This window comes from Monomorium pharaonis, chromosome 7, assembly GCF_013373865.1.
Source record: "Monomorium pharaonis isolate MP-MQ-018 chromosome 7, ASM1337386v2, whole genome shotgun sequence".
NCBI classification, from domain to species: Eukaryota; Metazoa; Arthropoda; class Insecta; order Hymenoptera; family Formicidae; genus Monomorium; species Monomorium pharaonis.
Window position 1 is genome coordinate 15,740,528 of NC_050473.1, and position 18,011 is coordinate 15,758,538.

The window sequence follows — 18,011 nt, forward strand, 5'->3', positions numbered from 1 at the left end:
TCTCATGTTTAATCAATGAACCTGCATTTATCGCGTGTACTGAATAAACGCATGTTTTGCGCTCTTTGGATACAGGGTATTAATCGTAACACGTGGAATTTTATATTTACTTTTACGAAACAGCGACGTATTTACTTTACACATCTGAAATGCATTGCTCTAACCTTACAAATACATTCGCTTAGGCATTTCTACGTATCGTACTATACATTGCGTTGATTTATTGTTATGTAAAGAGAGCTCGAAGCAAATTTTTAGAAAACGAATAATTTAAAGCCAATATAAAATGGCATTGTTCGTGAAGTAATTCGGCGAGTAATTCGGAATTAAGTCGCAAATACGAATCGTTGAACGTTCTCTCGCGAATGTGTCTTAGAATCGTCATGAAAGGAAGAGGCCATCGGCCTCTCCTCGACGATGGATAAATGCGAAAGAATTCCCGGAAGTCGGAGGGCTCGATGGACTGCAGTCACCATCGAAGAGAGTAGCGTAGCGCCGAACGAGTCGAACCAGCGGAGCCGGTTCGTCTCACGACTCACGATATAAAACAATATTGATTGGTCGTACAATGCGGGTGGATTATGGGGTGGGTCGCTCCCGGGGGTGGAGGGTGGACCACGATGCATTGTGCTCGCTGCGTCCGGTCAAACTTTTCATCGTCCCTCGCACCCTCTCTCGCGCGCGCTCGCGCGCGCGTGCTCGCCCTTCTCTCCGTCGCTCTCAGCCGTCCTCTCTGTCCCTTCGTCCTGTCCTCTCCTCGTCTGCCCGTCCTCTCACCCCGTCGCCCTCCACCCACGTCCGATAATTATTGCAGCCAGCCTCTCTCTCTTCCTTCGATTCCACGGTTCTTTCCAATGGCCACGTCAAGCTTAAAAGCTGCGAGCTCTACGAGCCGTTCCGCGGGCATCCAGCCGTCGATGCGCGGCCGTGTAGTGCCTAGCTGTCGCGAACACGCGGTGCTATCCTCCTCGTGCAAGATGTGTGCGTGCGGTGCATTTATACCTTTATCCTTGATACGTCCCTCTCTGTCGTTCGCAGATTCCTGTTAATGGCCGAAGTGGCGGCGTCTTATTCACTCTGCGCGCGGCTTTGATCGAGGAGACTTTTATATCACGATTTAAGGGTTAAGTCTGCTTTAAATCAATAAATTGCTCTGTATGATATTTAAAACGCCAATTCGAGAAAGTTTCATCTTTTCAATTGCTTTAGAACGCGAAATATCAATGTAAACGAGAGGAAACACATTTGGGATGACAAACTTGTTGCGATAATTTTTTTTATATCTGACGAATCAAACAAAGCGAGATATGAAAAATACGGGAGTTACAAGTATCAAGCAGTTTTATTAATTTTTCGCAAATAGTTGTGAGAATATTGCGATATGTAAGACCTTTGAGAAATTATTAAGAATTAGGAAACATCTTGACATACTCGCTTACGTTCGAGACCGCCAAGTATGTTTGTTGCACAATAACCGCGGTACTTCCATCGTGCAACGTCTGGATACTACGCGAGAGGGTACAGAACGAGAAAAATTTCCCGGTTCACGATTGTTTCACCCTTCTCGGGAGTAGATGCGAAATGTATCAACGGAAGGCGGGAAAAAGGAGGCACTATACGCGGACTACTTACATACATGTCGAAAGTTTCGCGATTTCAAAACTACGAGGAGCGCGCGTGTATATTGCACCTCCCTGTGCTCCTGCACCTGCTACTGACGCTTACGCCGTGACAAAAATCGTGTAACGCGCGTTTCGATATAGCGCATACCATGAAACAAAATTAAAAACGCAATAACGCAGCACAAAGCGAAGCAATAACACAGAGAGAAAAAAGGGCAGCTTTTTATGAAAAGGTTTATTTGACCGTGCGAGCCATTTGTTGAAACATATTTCCCCCGTTTTAAGAAACGGAAGACATGAAAGGGCATTCAATGCAATTTTTAGCACTACTCTTCGCCGCAATACTTTGATGTAATTTCGTCCATGTCGCGCTTTTCGACTCGCTTTTTACCGACAAAGCAGACTACAACTTTCCCCCTTCTGCGAAAAGAGAAGCTCGTCCTTGCATTCGCCCCCATTCGAACGGAAGTGAGGGAAACGAAGAGATGTTCGATTTGCTTCTGGATTGTTTCGCGAACTGCTCGATGGCTCGAGGGCTGAGCGCCGAGTAGGAAGAAGGTGGAAGGGTGGACATTCTTGGTGTATCCGCGTATAGCGCTCGGTAATTTATTTCTTGCCGTATCTCTTCTTCGGCTCCTGACCACAGAATGTCTGACAAGGGTAGCGCGGCGGTTCATTCTCGGGCGTCCCCACGGCTCTTCCGCGGACGGGCAACTATTTCGGAATCAATTAAACTATCGGAGCGACCGAGTGTGCGATTGAACCGTTAATTAGCAGCTGCCCTGCGCGCTCGCAAGTTCTGCAGAATTATTACGCTTGGATAGACGCGTCTACTTGGCACTGTGTGTCGTCACTCTGCAAGTGCCAAAATGTATGGCTAAGATGTCCGAAAGAAAAAAAGAGCGCCGGATGGTTAACATGAATTAATCCACTGTCGCGACGGTGTCTCATTGAATACGCGACATTATCAAAATCTATTAGAGAAACGCGGTCCGTCAAATGAAGTGTTTTGTGAGGAAGGAGAGAACCGAATCCCCCCCGCCCCCCGCCCCTCTTCCAACGGCGCAAAACAGGAGACCAAAGTGTAAAAAAAAATCGCTGGGCTGTGTCGTGAGCTTTGGAGCTCCATCAAGCCCTTCGAAGAGTTATGAATAAGGGATGAGCCCGCGGCGTGTGTGCGACCATGCATCGACGGGGCGGCCGCGCACTCACACGCGTCCGCGCGAGTTTTAAGCTCGATTGTATGACGGTAAACGAATAAATGTGCAAATTTGACGAACCAGCCTGGCTCTCGCTATTCGAAAATACGTAACGCACACGCGTGCGCCAGTACACGCGGACGCATGCTGCGCACGAGCGGCCAACACGTACACACATGCGCGCCATGCCATTGCGACACGTGCACGTTCTCACACACACACACACACACACACGCACGCACGCACGCACGCAGGCACGCACGCACGCAGGCACGAATGCACGCATCCTGGTGCATCGTGGGTACACTTACTAGGGTCGGCGCCTGCGTGTGTGTGTCGCGTACGTGCCCAGCGTGCGCACGTTGCAAGAGCGTCCGTATAGATGTGCGTGTATGTGTATGTGTGTGTGTGTGTGCGCGCGCGAGTGCGGTATGGTCGGGGTGGACTAGGGACTCGTGCGTATGCGTACAAAATACGAACTCCCAGGCCGGCGAACTGGGCGTTCCTATACGCTGGGCCGTGAATAAAAATAATTAACGGAGAATATATACGAATGTCGAAGCGCCGATTGATTTACGGGAGTGTGCGAAGGTTCGAGGCGGGACCCGTAATTTCGCAAAAACCGCGTATCTGCGGGCTCGGCCTCGATTTTTGTTTTTACCCCCAGACCAACCAGCGCGGCCGATCGACTGCACGCGTGTACGTGCGTAGGTGGTTCTTTTTTTTTTTCGCTACTCGTCGCTCTTCAAACTGGTTCGGCCCGGCGGTCCATGATATTCCACGGATTGCCACGGATATTACGGATAATTAAGCAATGGATTTTTGCGTTTAATCGAGTGCATAAATCGAATGCACTCGCCGATACTATGAGATGCTTCAGTTCAAACAATCATTCGCCCGTCGTTGAAAGGTTTTTATTGTGAATTCGCCGAGTTACGCAGCATACGACAAAACGGAAGCGAAATTAGCCGCTTTTCTTTCACTGAACGTCTTGCAAATTCACCGTGAAATTAATTTAATCAGCGAGATTTTGTGAAACCTTATGTATTATCAACGACGCATAATCAAATGCGTGGCTCGGTCCATATAAAGTAGTACTAATTAAAAAATTTGATCTTAAGTGTATCTTACCGCGTCTGTTATCAATTCCGCAAAACTAACACAATCTTCCTCCACTTCGTACTCCTATGAGATATTAATCGAGCACAATTTTTGATAAATTATTGTCGTAACCGCCAATTTCGTTGGAATCGATAAACCTTGTACAGCAACAGAGAATACGAACGAATCGCGCGGTGGCGCCAATGCGTCCAGGTGCACAAATTTACAGGTAATGAAAGGCAGATGGTAACTACCCCACCGTAATAACGCGTGGTTTTACTTGCGGCGTCCACCCTTAAAAGATGGCACGAGCCAGGGTTCATTGATAAATTCACAATATGAATAATTGTACGTGTTTTAATAATTGCATCACTTGTCAAAACAAAAACGTGTTACGAAAAAAAAAAAATATCAGAAGAGTTATCGCGTTTAAAAGTAATTTGCAACATATTAAACAATATTTATTTATTATGCTTGTTATATATGGACACTACATATGAGCTATAATCAATCTTACATCTCGAATGTAAAAGTATTCAATTGTGATTTATCTGATTACGTGTTTTTATCGTTTTTCCAATTGATATTATTTTATAAACGAGCATTTTTATTTTGCAATTGGTCATATTTTATTTAATACTGCTATCAAGTGCATTTGCGTTGATAGAAAAGAAAATTAAAATTAAAATAGTCACAAACAATAATGGCAGTTTAACAAAGGTAAATTTTGTCAATGTAAGAAGTCGTGAAATAATGCAAAGATCCAACTTTCTCGGCGTTATCGAACTGTCACGAAAGTACGAGAATACTCTCGAGTTTTCCCCCCGTCCTCATTAGAGAAATATTTTAGTCGCAAGAGTAGCTTGATCACCAAACATTCGTCGAGATAAATAAGCTGCAGCCTCCTTTTGATTTCTCTTCAAAAATAGCTGTCTTTTAATTAAAAGAAACTACCTCGGCCTCGTGAAACGCGTAAAATCTCTGGCGGATCTCGTGCCGTAAAATCACGAATTTTCCTACGTTACTTTATTCGTATAGAACGCTGTTTGCAAACGCACGAGAAGTGTAAACGACTTAATTTTTCGGACGGCGGCTCTCGTCCCCGTCGTGAAGTGACAATCAACGACAGAAGTCTAGTGATTTTAAGAAGAGCTAAGTAAAGAGGAAGCGCCGTTTCCATGACATGAATATAGCAAGATGGATGCTGCTTCGCAGACATAAAGCAGCATTCCCGCCGGGGAAGCGCGATGAAAAGAATGCGCGAGAGCTTTTCACCCCACTTTCTCGTAAGTAAGTGGCCGCGTACGTGTCCCGCGTAGGTAGGTCTACAGGTGTCAGCTGACAATGAGTCGCATGCACATCCTCACGAGTCAGCGCGCATATATATGCTTGTCTCCGGTACCGGGGATAGTCTCGGAGATGAGAACTCGACTCACGTTTACGGAAAGAAAACTTTTAATTTCCGCCTTGCGCGGAATGAAGATGAGAAAATGAGTGGAAATGCTGGAAGACGTCTCAGTGTTATTTTATTTATTATTACTTGATGTCTATTTCATTTCCAGCCGTAACGTCAGAACGCATTGGATATATGTCATCTACATATAGATTTGCAAACGAGTCGTCGCGATTATTTTAATTACTTTTGCTATTATTAATTGATACTTCTATGTTTAAACTTGTCAGTTATATCGATCAAAGACGTATTTTTACATTGATTTTCTTAGACGCAATATTCTCTTGGCATATTTTTTAAATGCGTTTTTAATATCTGCAATAAAAGTATCATAATTACATGTGTATTACGTATTGTCTCCGAAAAACGAGGCCGACAGACATTGATACTGAACGCACAGTGCCCGGCAGAAATAGGTCCATTCAGTTAGACGTTCTCGAATTAAGAAGTCCATTATCTCCCCCCCCCCTTTCCCCCCAGCATTGTCTCCGTCGTACCAATTTCGGCATCTGCTCAATGGCAGCTGAAGAAGAAGAAGAGCATCTCAAATTACTCCCGTAGGACTCACTAGTCATTTGGTTTCTCTGTTTCGTACCTCCCCCTCAACGTCCGCACTGCCCGCCTGTCGCTGATCCTGAAGAATCCCAAAAAGGCTCATCATCTGCTTGTAGGTGGCTAACCGCCATCTATTTACGACGGGCGCATAATGCCAAACCGCCTCTTGTTCGTGGCGTTTTGTGGACAAACAAAATCGGCAATTTCCTTTTCATTTTGCTCATAGGTCATGCAGCCCGTATCCCCTATCCACCCCCTCGCGCGCAGGTCTCTGCGCCTTTTACCAGCAGTGGCGTTTCTTTTTGTCAATGTGCGCTCGAGCGCGTTCTGCATATTTCAAATGTATGCAAGATCCTCGGCTCCTTCCTACTGTCGCCGTTGTTACGGGCAAGAAGAGGCAAAGAAGGAAGATGAAGCTAAGAATGATCGAGTGCATCCTCAATGAGTTCCTGATGGCTACCGGAAGAACCGTTGAGTAACCACCGGGATGTTGACGTAGCGGTGCAGCCGCGCGCTGTTAAATATTTATCCTGGCGGGGCGCATTGACGGTGACACAATGCTTCCGACGTCTTATAAAGAGACCCCGCACGCTCACAAAAAGCGCACACTGCTAAAAAGTCAGGGCGAGGTTGATCACCTCTTAGAATCCGACCGGAATCCGATTGAGCGATCTATTTTTTTGAAGAATGCAAGACGATCCCTCGAGGAAAATCGGTCCTTCCGGATAAATTGAATAGCACGCGAAAGTCGAGCAACTTCTGCGAAATACGAGTTTCGTCCCAATTTGATTACAAAAATTTACTAATCTTAAACAGACATAATTTGTTTAAAGATGAAAAAATTTTGTAGAGAATTTTATAAAAATATATATATTTATCTTCATTTAACAATAATCTTTACGAGCCATTAAGAAAAATATAAAAAGTATGAATATATTGAATTAGCAACAATATAATCGATCTCATGATAAATAAAAAAAATTTAGTCAATCTTGTGTCATTAATTCGGTAATATAATTAAACGTGCTAACGAGCTTCTATGTGTGTATGCATTATCACGTGTAAGTATGCATCGTCAATGGGAGGATTTTGTCTCTACTTCCACGTAATTTCCTCGTAACGTCAATTTTCCTGGCGACTACTAACCCTTCACGTTACGTTCAAGCGCCCTTTGGGAAAACAAAGGTGTCACTTCTTCAAAGAGCTCTTGTTCTTCAGTCGCCTTTCCTTCGTACTCTACGGCCTCTCTCTCTCTCTCTCACACCTTCGTTTTTGGCTTAATGTGTAAGGATCTCGTCACTTTGTCTTTCCATTTAGCTACCCATTCATACATGCACAATTTTTTAACGTTTACGTTAAAAAAATTTTATTTTTAAAAATTATAATTACGTAACTCTCTCTAGAAATAATTTCTTAAGCAATTGGTTTAACTGAGTACTTTGTACTTAATAAATTTAATTACTTAGTCGTATCGTTCGAGCTTCTTTCATTTCGGCATTTTTGTTCGGCACCCTATTTTCCTTTCGTGAAAAGACGCTTTATCTCCCGAGGGATGTTGCTTCAACAGGTTACAAGACGCCGCGATTCGAAGACGTTTTCGCTCCGTTTACCCTCAAGGAATGCCCATCCCTTTTTGGCTCAGACCCTAAGGAAGTCCGCTTACCCCACGCCGTTCTTGAGCCGCAAGTTTTCTCGGTCTCTACTTACGACCAAAGAGATCCGTCCCTCCAAGATTTTCCGGACCGCGGGTTACGGAGGAAGGAACTTGTAAAGAATCGTCCCGCGCCGGGGCGAAACTCGGAAGAAAGGACAAGCGTTTTCTTACGACGATGTTCTATACCCTCGGTCAAGCCACCCCCTCCTCCCTCCCCCGTACCATAAACGTCGAGGGAACAAGATATCAACTTGTTGCTGTAGGGATATTGAGCGCGAGCCAAGGAGCTAGAGGGTCGGTTTTATTTTATTATTTAGACACGGCACGCGACCGGCTATCCTCTTTCTCCGCCGTGTTCTCCTTCGTCTGGGAATTAGCCATGCTTTTTGTTCGCTCTTAATATCGCGTATTATTTCGTTGTATCTCGACGACAATAACTCAGAGAATCATAAATCGAACCACTTTATAAAGAAATATGCTTTTTTTTTAGTAGCTTGTAATTCTACCTTAATAGATCGATTTATGCGTGTTTTGTGTGCTTGAAAAAGTTGTCCTCTTTATGTAATTCAATCAGTTTAAAATTGATAAAGTGAATCATATCGAAAATACAACAATATTTAATCTGTAAATACTTTATGTAATTCATTAATTTAAATTTCGTTTAAATTTCTATTTAAATTGATTGTGTAATTAGAAGCCTGTCGTGGAAAGACTGGCAATACTACTCGCCAAAGAATTTTTTATACAAAAACGTCATTCATACCTTTCATATTTAATACATTTTATATTTAAATACCATTTTCATAAATCGTATCAAGGTTAGATCTCGAATTCATAAAATATGTATGCGAAATTGATAGCACTGTGCACATGAGACAGCGATTGGGATTTAAGAGAAAAATCGTTTTGCTACGTGGATTTCTGCCCAAGGGACATTCTCGAGATGTGTGGAAACACTTGGAAACACTTGTTGAACATCGAGCTAAGATTGTCCGAGCTAAGAAGCCACTTGTTGCTTCAGAGTTCCTACAAGGAAATCCAGGTCCCGTACCAGGATACTTAACACTGATAACCGCAGAAATCCTGTATAACTTTGTTCTGAATCGCTTCTGCAAACCGCTGAGGCTCAGACGTTACCGCGAAATACTCTTCGCGCCTTGCTGCTTTAAACTTTAAAATTTAGCGATTGATTAAAAAAATTTTATCATAGACTACTGATGCAAAGTTCGACATGCAATAAATTGAAATGAATAAACTTTTATCTAATAATTCTTCCAAAGATTCTGGCTTGCTGTACTTATCTCTCCCCTTTCTGTGTCACGATCGAAATATTCCATTAGCGCTTTGACGATTATGTGAAGGGGGCGTCTCCTGAGGCGGAGGCCACATGTTCGTAGCTCGCTTTCAGATACAACCGAGTCTCATCGTGTACGATAGAGGCTTAATCGAATGGGGCTAGTTATCAAACGCTAACTTTAGATATACGACTTTCTCGATGGGCGACAATGTGCAACAGAGATACACTTGGCACGCGGCATCCGGGTAATACATGTTTAATTGAGTAAGAGTTATACTCGTGCACAAACTTCGTATTGACAGATTTATTTCTATCGGGTCGTCTCTACCTCAGGACTTTCATCCCAACGATTGCTTTTATTTTACTAATTAGCATTTCGCATCGTGATTTGTCGCGAGACCAGATTAATTTAAAAGAGAACGCCAGTTTAAATAATTCCGCGCCTTCAAAATATGCTTACTTGGACCGTTGTTACTCATCTTTCTTTTGCTGGATGTTTGAAGCGTACGAAATAAATACAATAGTCGCGACACAACGTCTCCATCTGACGCTGATCCAAATTAATAAATTTCCAGAGAGTTAACACGTTGAATAGGAAACTTAAAAAAACACATAGACTCACCCTGAGGCCTCTGCGATGATTAGATTCTGCCACGTGGCTATTGTGCTACCCATCGATTCGACGCCCCTTTTTCGGATGCACGCGCGTGTGCGTACCACATACGCACGCTCGTGTCTTAATCGCGCACAGAACGTAAGACGAGAACCCAAAAACTAATCTCATCGCGTACGAGATGAGACGTCGCTTGATTGAAACCGGTCTTTGTGAGCTCTTATTGCGGTACAAAATCGATGAAAGCTCAATAGCCTTATTGTCATTATTTTTCAGAAAGAAGAAAAAACATTAGATATAATATTTACGAAGATCCGCAATTATAAAACAGAATTAATCGTATTACGATTAAACTAATATTTTGAAGCAAAATTAGATTATTTATATTCAGTTATACAATTACTTGCCGCGCGTATCTATATTATTTGAAAATGATTTAAGCGCATTTTTGCGTTAAACACGAGCAAAGTTTACAAATATCGATCGTAATTTCAATAATGCTGATAAATCTGTTATTTGTTTAAAGAAATATACCGAGTCTGGTGAAATAAAAATTAGCATACGCAAAGCAGGAATTAACGCGACAAAATATTTATAGGCTCAAAACGGCAAACTGCGTGACAGCCAATGACTGTATTATTCTATGAATTTAACAATCGAGCGTTTCGTATAGTAATTCGTACGACGTATACGAGACATCGAATGATGCAACACGTACAATGAATAACGTGTATAATATATAATCCATATCCAGAAATATCGTGTCAATGCTCGAACAAGCGTATCGGAGGCTAAATCGTCAAAGCTGGACTCTGTACCTAACGAGCGCGCGTACGTACGCTTTACACGGTGTCGCAACAACAGGAAACTAATTATAAATCTGTTTCCAACAACGCGCGTCGTACGTCATAACTGCGCGGTCGGTTGATATATCGGCGGGATACATTAGAAACTATTTTTAAGCCTATCTACGCATAGCGGCATCGCGGCATATGACGGAAGGAGTTTAACGCGGGGCACACGGCGCAAGAGCGTCAAAAGCATTTCGCGCACAATGGCCGCGGCTAATTCCATACGATCGTAATATGCCTTCCAGCAAAGGACGCTCCTAATCGTCTAATCACCGTAGAACGGCACCGAAGTGCCGCTCCGCTCGCGACCAACACGGTTCGCCAACCCATCATCGCAAGGGGAATATCTGATTGATGATTAGAGGGTGATGGACGGAACGAGGAGGAGAGAGCGATGGCGTCGCGAGGCGCGGGAGACTAGGAGTAATCTTGGCCGGACAAAGATTTCCATCGAGAGACGCTCAGATTTGATTTTCAACCCCATCGTAACCGCCCTACGCCTCCCCCGCGCGCGCGCGCGACTTCGCCACGTCGAAAACGATCGACTTGGGTTTGCTGTTATCGGGTTACGCAACGTCCACGAAAACCAGTCGGGCTAAGTTCTTTGTCTACAAAGCCATCTGTCATCCCGAAGAGCGCCCGAGGAGTGTGTGAGGGTGTGGGAAACGATGTGTGGGCGGCGGCGCCGATACGTGTGTTCGCCGATCGCGCGTTACGCGTGTCCTCTCCCGTGTTCGCGTGTCCGTGTGAACGTGTGTCGTGATGCACATGTAGACGCTAGGCGTACGCCAATATGCGAGATACGATCGAGATAAAAGCGAGATAGCCCGACAAGTATAAGCGGACCTTTGGGATGTGTATCGGGTATTGATTTTCTCCGCACGGAGTTACGCCACGGGCTAAGCCGAAACGCGACGAAGTTTATTAATCCCGGGACGGCAATCCCGTGGCGTCTGCGTGCCACGGTACAAGACGGTTAAAAATTCTGATCGCTCTTCGAAATACGGACCTGCTCTACTCGATGATAATTCACGAGCGCGAAATTATCGTCACTAGACCGCCTCGGGTGAAATACTAAAAATTGATTCCGATGTGTTATGGAGTTTTTTTCTCTATTAAAATCGAAAACGATAAATTCGTCTTCTTTTTTTTTTTTTTTCAATCGTGCGCGGTTTATTGAAAATTATTATTTTTAAAAAAAGGAACTTGGCATTGAAATTCTTCTCTATTACTTCTTGCTGGTTAAATTCACTTTGTAACTTAAATCCCGGAGCTGCATAAATTGACTAACTTCAGAGAGTTGACGTAGTTGATGGCGGAGGAAAGGAACGCTGGAAGATGGATAGGGAAAGAACGAGAAAGAGAGGGGTAGAGGTACAACAGGGAACAGCTAATACATCATAAACTTGAGAACAAAGAGGAGAGAGGATGTCGAGGCTACGCCGGAGAATCCGCAAACTCCGGCATCCTCGCGACGAAACTTTACCTATTTGTTAAATCTTGCTGGTCGAAACTGTCTCAGATACTGGCGTCGAACAGTGCCTCACACCTACAATCTCCTTGACTCTCGTCCTCCTCCTGACTTCTACTTCCTCGATCCTTCCCCGTGCATTCCAGTCGAAACAATGCAGCAAAACAATGAAGTGTAGGCGGTCATACTTAGAGTTTCGAATAATAAAGTCAAGTTATCGACGGATCCGAAGCGCGTTGCAAGCGTAAATTTCTTCGTGCAAGTATTTTATCGCACGTGCGAATCTCGTCGGCAAAAATAAGTAAATAGAAATGAAAATTACGAAGGGACGCGCTCTCGATTACACTATATTATTAATGCAAATACGCGGGATACTTTTCCGGCTCTCTTTTATGTGTTTCCAATTAAACAACCCGTTGCGCAGGGGAATTCTGTTATTTTCAGCTGTGGAGTATATTGCGAGGAATCTCGGTAGAGAACGCAGCGCTATATTTATATCGCCTCGATATTTATGCGCGATCGAAATTCGTGAACTTTGGCACGTGTGACGCGAGGCAAAAGCTCGTCGCCGACACGCGCGCGTTGCATAGTCCATGCGACTGTGTTGGGGATGGTGGCGAGCTTTGGAGAGGGTTTCATTGTGACGACAATATCGCCTTGGGCGGCATTGGCGAGGTAGATATGCAAATTTCGAGGAGTACGGCTTAGTTCACTGCAATTTCACTTTTACAAATTTTGTTAATGTTTTCGTTATGGTCTCTCTGAAAGTTTTTCAGCATATAACAGTTTCTTCTGTAAAATTACTTTAGCCACGAGAACCGTATGCATAATGATGTAACTGCGAGAGATCATTGAAACAAACGAAAAAGTAAAAGCATGAAACATTTTTGCTTTTTATATTATTAAAAATTGAAACTTGACGGATAAATTAGCTATTTGTTGAAGATGAAACAACAATGCAATTTGATGCAGCAGAGCAAAGTAACAAATAACAAGTTGCTGTAAAACAACTTGATATACGTAAGTTAAATAATTTTGAAGACACGGTAACATAATTACTTTTTTGGTTTCAGGGGACGGCACCTTTCGCACCGCTACGGCAACGTACAACGTAAGTATACTATCATTAACTCAATTCATGAAAAGTAGAGAACCTCGTCTCGGGAAACTTACTTCTCGTCTGTCTCGCGAAACAAAACGGGGCCATCTGGCAATCGCATGTTGTAATCGCGTCGTCGACAATTTCTCATCGCTCTACGCCAATGCATGCATGTATAAACGTCGAGTCGAGGGGGGGTTGACAATGCAGCTTCACCATCGTGACGGCCGCTTCGTCGTCGTCGTCGTCGTCGTCGTTGTCGTGCGGCGTCAAGGATGACGTCGAGTCGTTGGAGAAAGAAAGAAGGATGTCGGTCGAATGTACGGAAGGAAGGGGGTAAAGGGGGAGATGGAGCCGCTCTAAGGTACATAATCATGCTTGCTGACTCCTTCCCTAATAAGAGACTCCCTGTCAGCTCGTCCCCACGGATCGACCCCTTACGCGTGCCTCACGTCGCGGCGCTCGCATGACAGCGGTACACTATGAATGACTGAAGGCTTTACGATTGCACTCTTCGCTCGTCCGCCCTCCGCGGATACGTGAATACGATCCGGAATGAATCGATGAGGAATCGCCATGTAGGAAAACAAAAGGGACGGAGTACAAGTAAAATAGAAGGAGAGTTAGGGACGCCAGCAGAATCTACCACTGTAATTTCTGTCTTCCAATCTTTCACCGTCGAAGATGGCACACGACTCCTTTTCATGCACCACCTTCTCCGTCCGAATGATCGCGTTTCCCCGCGATTCCAGCAGGCGAAATGTTCCCCCGATTCGCTTGAACAGCAATTTGCAAATTAATTTGGCTTTGTCGGTCGACTGTCAACACTACCCTGATCTTCCACGCAAACAGCACGAATACTCCGCGCGAATACTGTTCACATATAATCGATAGGTGTTGGACGGCTTGTCTGGCGTTGCAATCGCGTTGTTTCTCAGAATGCATTTATTTAACTGTATAGATCAATACATACCGTCACATTAAGTACATATATTTATTTTAAGATAAACAAGTGAGCCTTCTTTGATAGAGTAACAACGTTATTGAACGTGAAATTGAAAACGCGATCGTTCAGCTTGAGCTTAACTGAGGCCGATCGAATGAAAAATACACGCGAGTATAATCGGAAATGAAAAGAACCATACCATTCATGCAGCGCCGTTTACCCTCGAGGTCGGCGGAAGGTACGAGGGACGTAAGGGCGCCTCGGTGTCTTCGCTCCGGAGTCGATGTTTAAAGGGCCAAGCGGTCGAGGGTCCTTGGCCGGGACAGGTCTCAAGGTGCGTGTCTCTGGTGGATTTAAAGGACCCTCACGGCGGAGCATGCCTTCGAACGGTAGTAGGCCGCAACCTAGGAGCCAGATGGCTCGATCCCCCACTTACATGCTCTACACGCCTTCTTCCACCCACGTGTCTTACAAACCGATGGCGGTCTAAAACGTGAAAATGGATTTTTTCACCCCTCTTGCGTTTCCCTTACCTTTCCCCTCCCCCTTCCCCCTTGGGGTTTTTCTCTCTTTCTTCAGATCGTTCAACCGACAAAATTTCCTCGTCCCCGCCCCCTCGCCACCCGCGCTCGCACGTTAATAACGCATCTCGATGCGGGTCGGCGTCGAGAGAACGAAGGAAGAACGACGTTCGACATATGTTTCAGAAGTCATTGTGCGTCATGCGGCGAAAGACGATGTGTAGCGGTAGCTTGCCGCCCGTGAACGATTCTCTCCCCGCTCGCGTACGTTATTAGTACTTTTAATCTCCCGTTATAGACGAGAGCCTCGGAAATTGGTGCCGGATACCGTTGAGAGGATCGACCAATCTGCCGCGAACAGAATTCCGCACTTAACGACGACCGAGGGAAGCGCAGGTACCGACAACAGTTACGTTTTTTTTTTCCTCTGATCGCTCCCTAATACTTTATTCGTTCGTCTAGGTTTTTTTTCTCTTTTTCACCGTGCCTCGTGCCGAGAGATCATACGTTTTTAAGCGCGCACGAGCGGCGACTCGAGTGGGCGGATAGCGATACGCCAAGGATTAATGCTGTGCGTTGGTGTGCCCTGAGAAGACGCACGAATTCCACACTCGTCGATACATTTGCCAAAAGTATTTTTTCGTTGCCAGTCGGAAGAGCAGAAATTTTTAACGCACAAACAAGAAAGCCATTGATTATTTTAGTATTTTTGTTTTTCTCGTTTAAAAATTCTGGTAAAGTTACTTTTAAGTGTACTTTCAATTAAACATAAGTCACGAAAGAAAAGAAAACACGTTTTCCATTAATTATTAATTTAATCCTCAACTTATTTTATGTTACGAAATTATATATAGTGACGAAAAATTATTTCTTTAAATTTCTTTAATTATTTCTTCAAATTTCTTTATCTCCTGATCAATTTTTTGTCGTTTTAACGTTAAATAATCGCGGCGATTTTTACGTGCTTAAGAATTTATTTTGATGACTGATGGAGGGTGACAACGGGGGTGACACAAACACCACGGAACACACAATGAAAGTGGGACGCGTAACTCTAGAAGAGGAAGAGGCTGCGAAGAGGGAAAAGATATCCCCAGGTGTTGTCGGGTGGAAAAGCTGCGATTCGCCGAGAGTCACAGGCTGGCACGCGCTGCGAAGAGACGAGAAGAAGGGACGCTACGTGTAAAGGAAGGGCCGGGGACAGGTTTTACAGGCTCGACATTATGTTTACCACACGAAACGCCCCCGCGACGCGCCCCACCGGCAGCCCGGACCGGATGTCTCGTGCTGAGAATTAGTGGGATTTACGAGCGGCGACGAAAATCGCCTCGCGTCCCGGCCTTGCCTTCTCTTTTAACCGAGACGTGAAAAGGCCCGCCCGATCGAGACCTCGTTATTGGACGTTTAGAGATCGTTTGAGTGCGAGATCACTTCGCGCAGAAATACATCGTACAATGGCGAGATGGCCACGCTCGTTTGCCACCTTGTAAATCTTTTCGTGCTCGCCGCAATTAGGCTACCCCCGCACCTTGACCCTTCACAGTTCGTAAAGACGATCGGTTGGGGACATGGAGAAAGAAAATTTTCTTTGGTCATTTCTATAGCATAGGTTTACTTTTTGTCGCGCTAACAAGACGGCCCGCTAGCTTTAGATCAAATCAGAGTATACAATGATGTCCTGTCTGTAATTGTCCGAAAATCTTTGTCGACACATCAACGGCACATCATTGATCATTCCGCCTGCGCCAATTACTCGTCTATCGATACATTGTGTAGAAAATCAGCTCGTACGAAATATCTAAAGATTGAATTATATGTATATATCAATGGCTTAATATATTGTACTACAAAACGTCTTAGAAATCGTTACTTACTACTGTGAAAAAATTTTTCAGATAAAACTTAATTGATAAAAACAGATTTTAAAAGTATATAAAAGAATATTTGAGAAAAAAAATTTTTTAAATAAGAAAAAAATTCTATCCATTTGAATATTATCTTGAAGTAACAGTAAACTTGTTTTAGTAGCGATAAAAGAGCTCATCCGTCGAAAAGAGTATTAAAGAGTAATATAATCTAAAGACAATTAATATTTATAAACATGACATTTCATAAATATTCACGTATACTTCTTAGAATATAACGAAAAAAAAAAAAAAAAAAAAAAAAAAACATTCTCTATTTTCACTTTGAATGATTGAAGATAATTATGCGCGTGTGTATGCCTTCCGATGCGTGACAAATGCGCGTACATAGTGGCATTCGGAAGTATTCCCTTCCGTGCGGGGATCGCGCTCCCTATATTATATGTATATATGTACGCGCGCGAATCGTTTCCGTATAACTAATACCTCTACAAATCGATCGTAGCTCCGTCACCTTGATAACCTCTTTCTTTTTTCTTGCTCGTTCCCCCTCGACGGCCGTACGCGCCGAGGGAGCGTCTGGCCAGACGGAATTTCTATGGGGCACCATTGGGGCACCCCATGGCAGTTCCGTCCTCTAATGTGGAAGTAGCTCGTGCTACCTGAGCAGATGTGCGTGTGTGCGCGAGGAGAAGGGAACTCCCGTCGCGGGAGTTTTATTTTATTTTACCTCGCCTTATGGGATGCCTAAAGGAGTGACAAAGAAGGAGCAAGAGGCAAAGAGTAAGGGGAAGGCCCCATAGATAGACGCCGCCAGGTACCCCGTGAGTTCAACGTCACGCTTGAGAGGGGGGCCATCTGCCCCCTGACGAGTATGTGACGTCAGGTGTGACGACGTGTGCTGAGCCAAGGAGCGTCCGTCTCTGGTACCCCCTTTCTTTTTGCCGAATATGCACCAAACTATCCTAATTGTGAACGAAAATAATCTATCACAATGTATATAATTGCACAGCTATTATGTGATTTGAAATGCTTATAAAAACTAAAATTCTCTATCTAGAATAATTGGAAAAATATATTTAACTATTGAGAATAAAAACGAGAGAGTATATAATTCATGACTCTTATTTTAACTAGATCTTAGTTCTTAATGACGTTAATAATATTAGTTAGAATCGTATATGATTTTTAGAACGCTCTTGAACTATATATAAAACTATATATAAAAGTATTAAAATTATTCGCGTTAGTTGAAATAATTGGACATTTGATTAAAATGCTAAAGTCTCTCAGTACAGTTTCGCTCGATCACTGCGCTCTGCGACTCACTTTTATAGTAGTAGGCGTATCTTTAACAAGACCGTTATATTGTTCTTTATCACGAAGCTCTCACTGTTATCGCGCGGGGCGGCTTCTAAAGATATACCCATTCGTTATATGGTGTTATATATATGTGTGTGTAGATTATTGATGTCTCTTTTATCGCTACTAAGAATATTAAATTTAAAGAAACAAAATGCAAATTAGTTTATCTTGTTTTAAAATTTTTATCACGTATGGAAAGTTTAAACGATTTTTTAAATTTATCTCGATAACTGAATTATATTTTATTTGCCAACAAATACAGATTATACTTGAATTATAAAACATGAAAAATTGCGCACATTATTTTTTAGAATTGATTTTCGAAAAATTCTAGTTTTCTATATATTGTCATAAATTCTTTCATATTTTGAGAAGATGTAAAGATTTTATTTTACCTCG

The 18,011-nt window shown here is 43.5% G+C and overlaps 1 protein-coding gene across 1 annotated transcript in view; it reads left to right on the top strand.

The window, feature by feature from the left end:
* LOC118646539 overlaps window positions 1-18,011 on the top strand; it is an 81,661-nt gene that overhangs the window by 24,764 nt on the left and 38,886 nt on the right. The window contains exon 4 of the mRNA XM_036289634.1: window positions 12,890-12,927. Coding sequence (XP_036145527.1) covers window positions 12,890-12,927 — 38 coding nt within the window. The remainder of the gene's footprint in view (window positions 1-12,889; window positions 12,928-18,011) is intronic.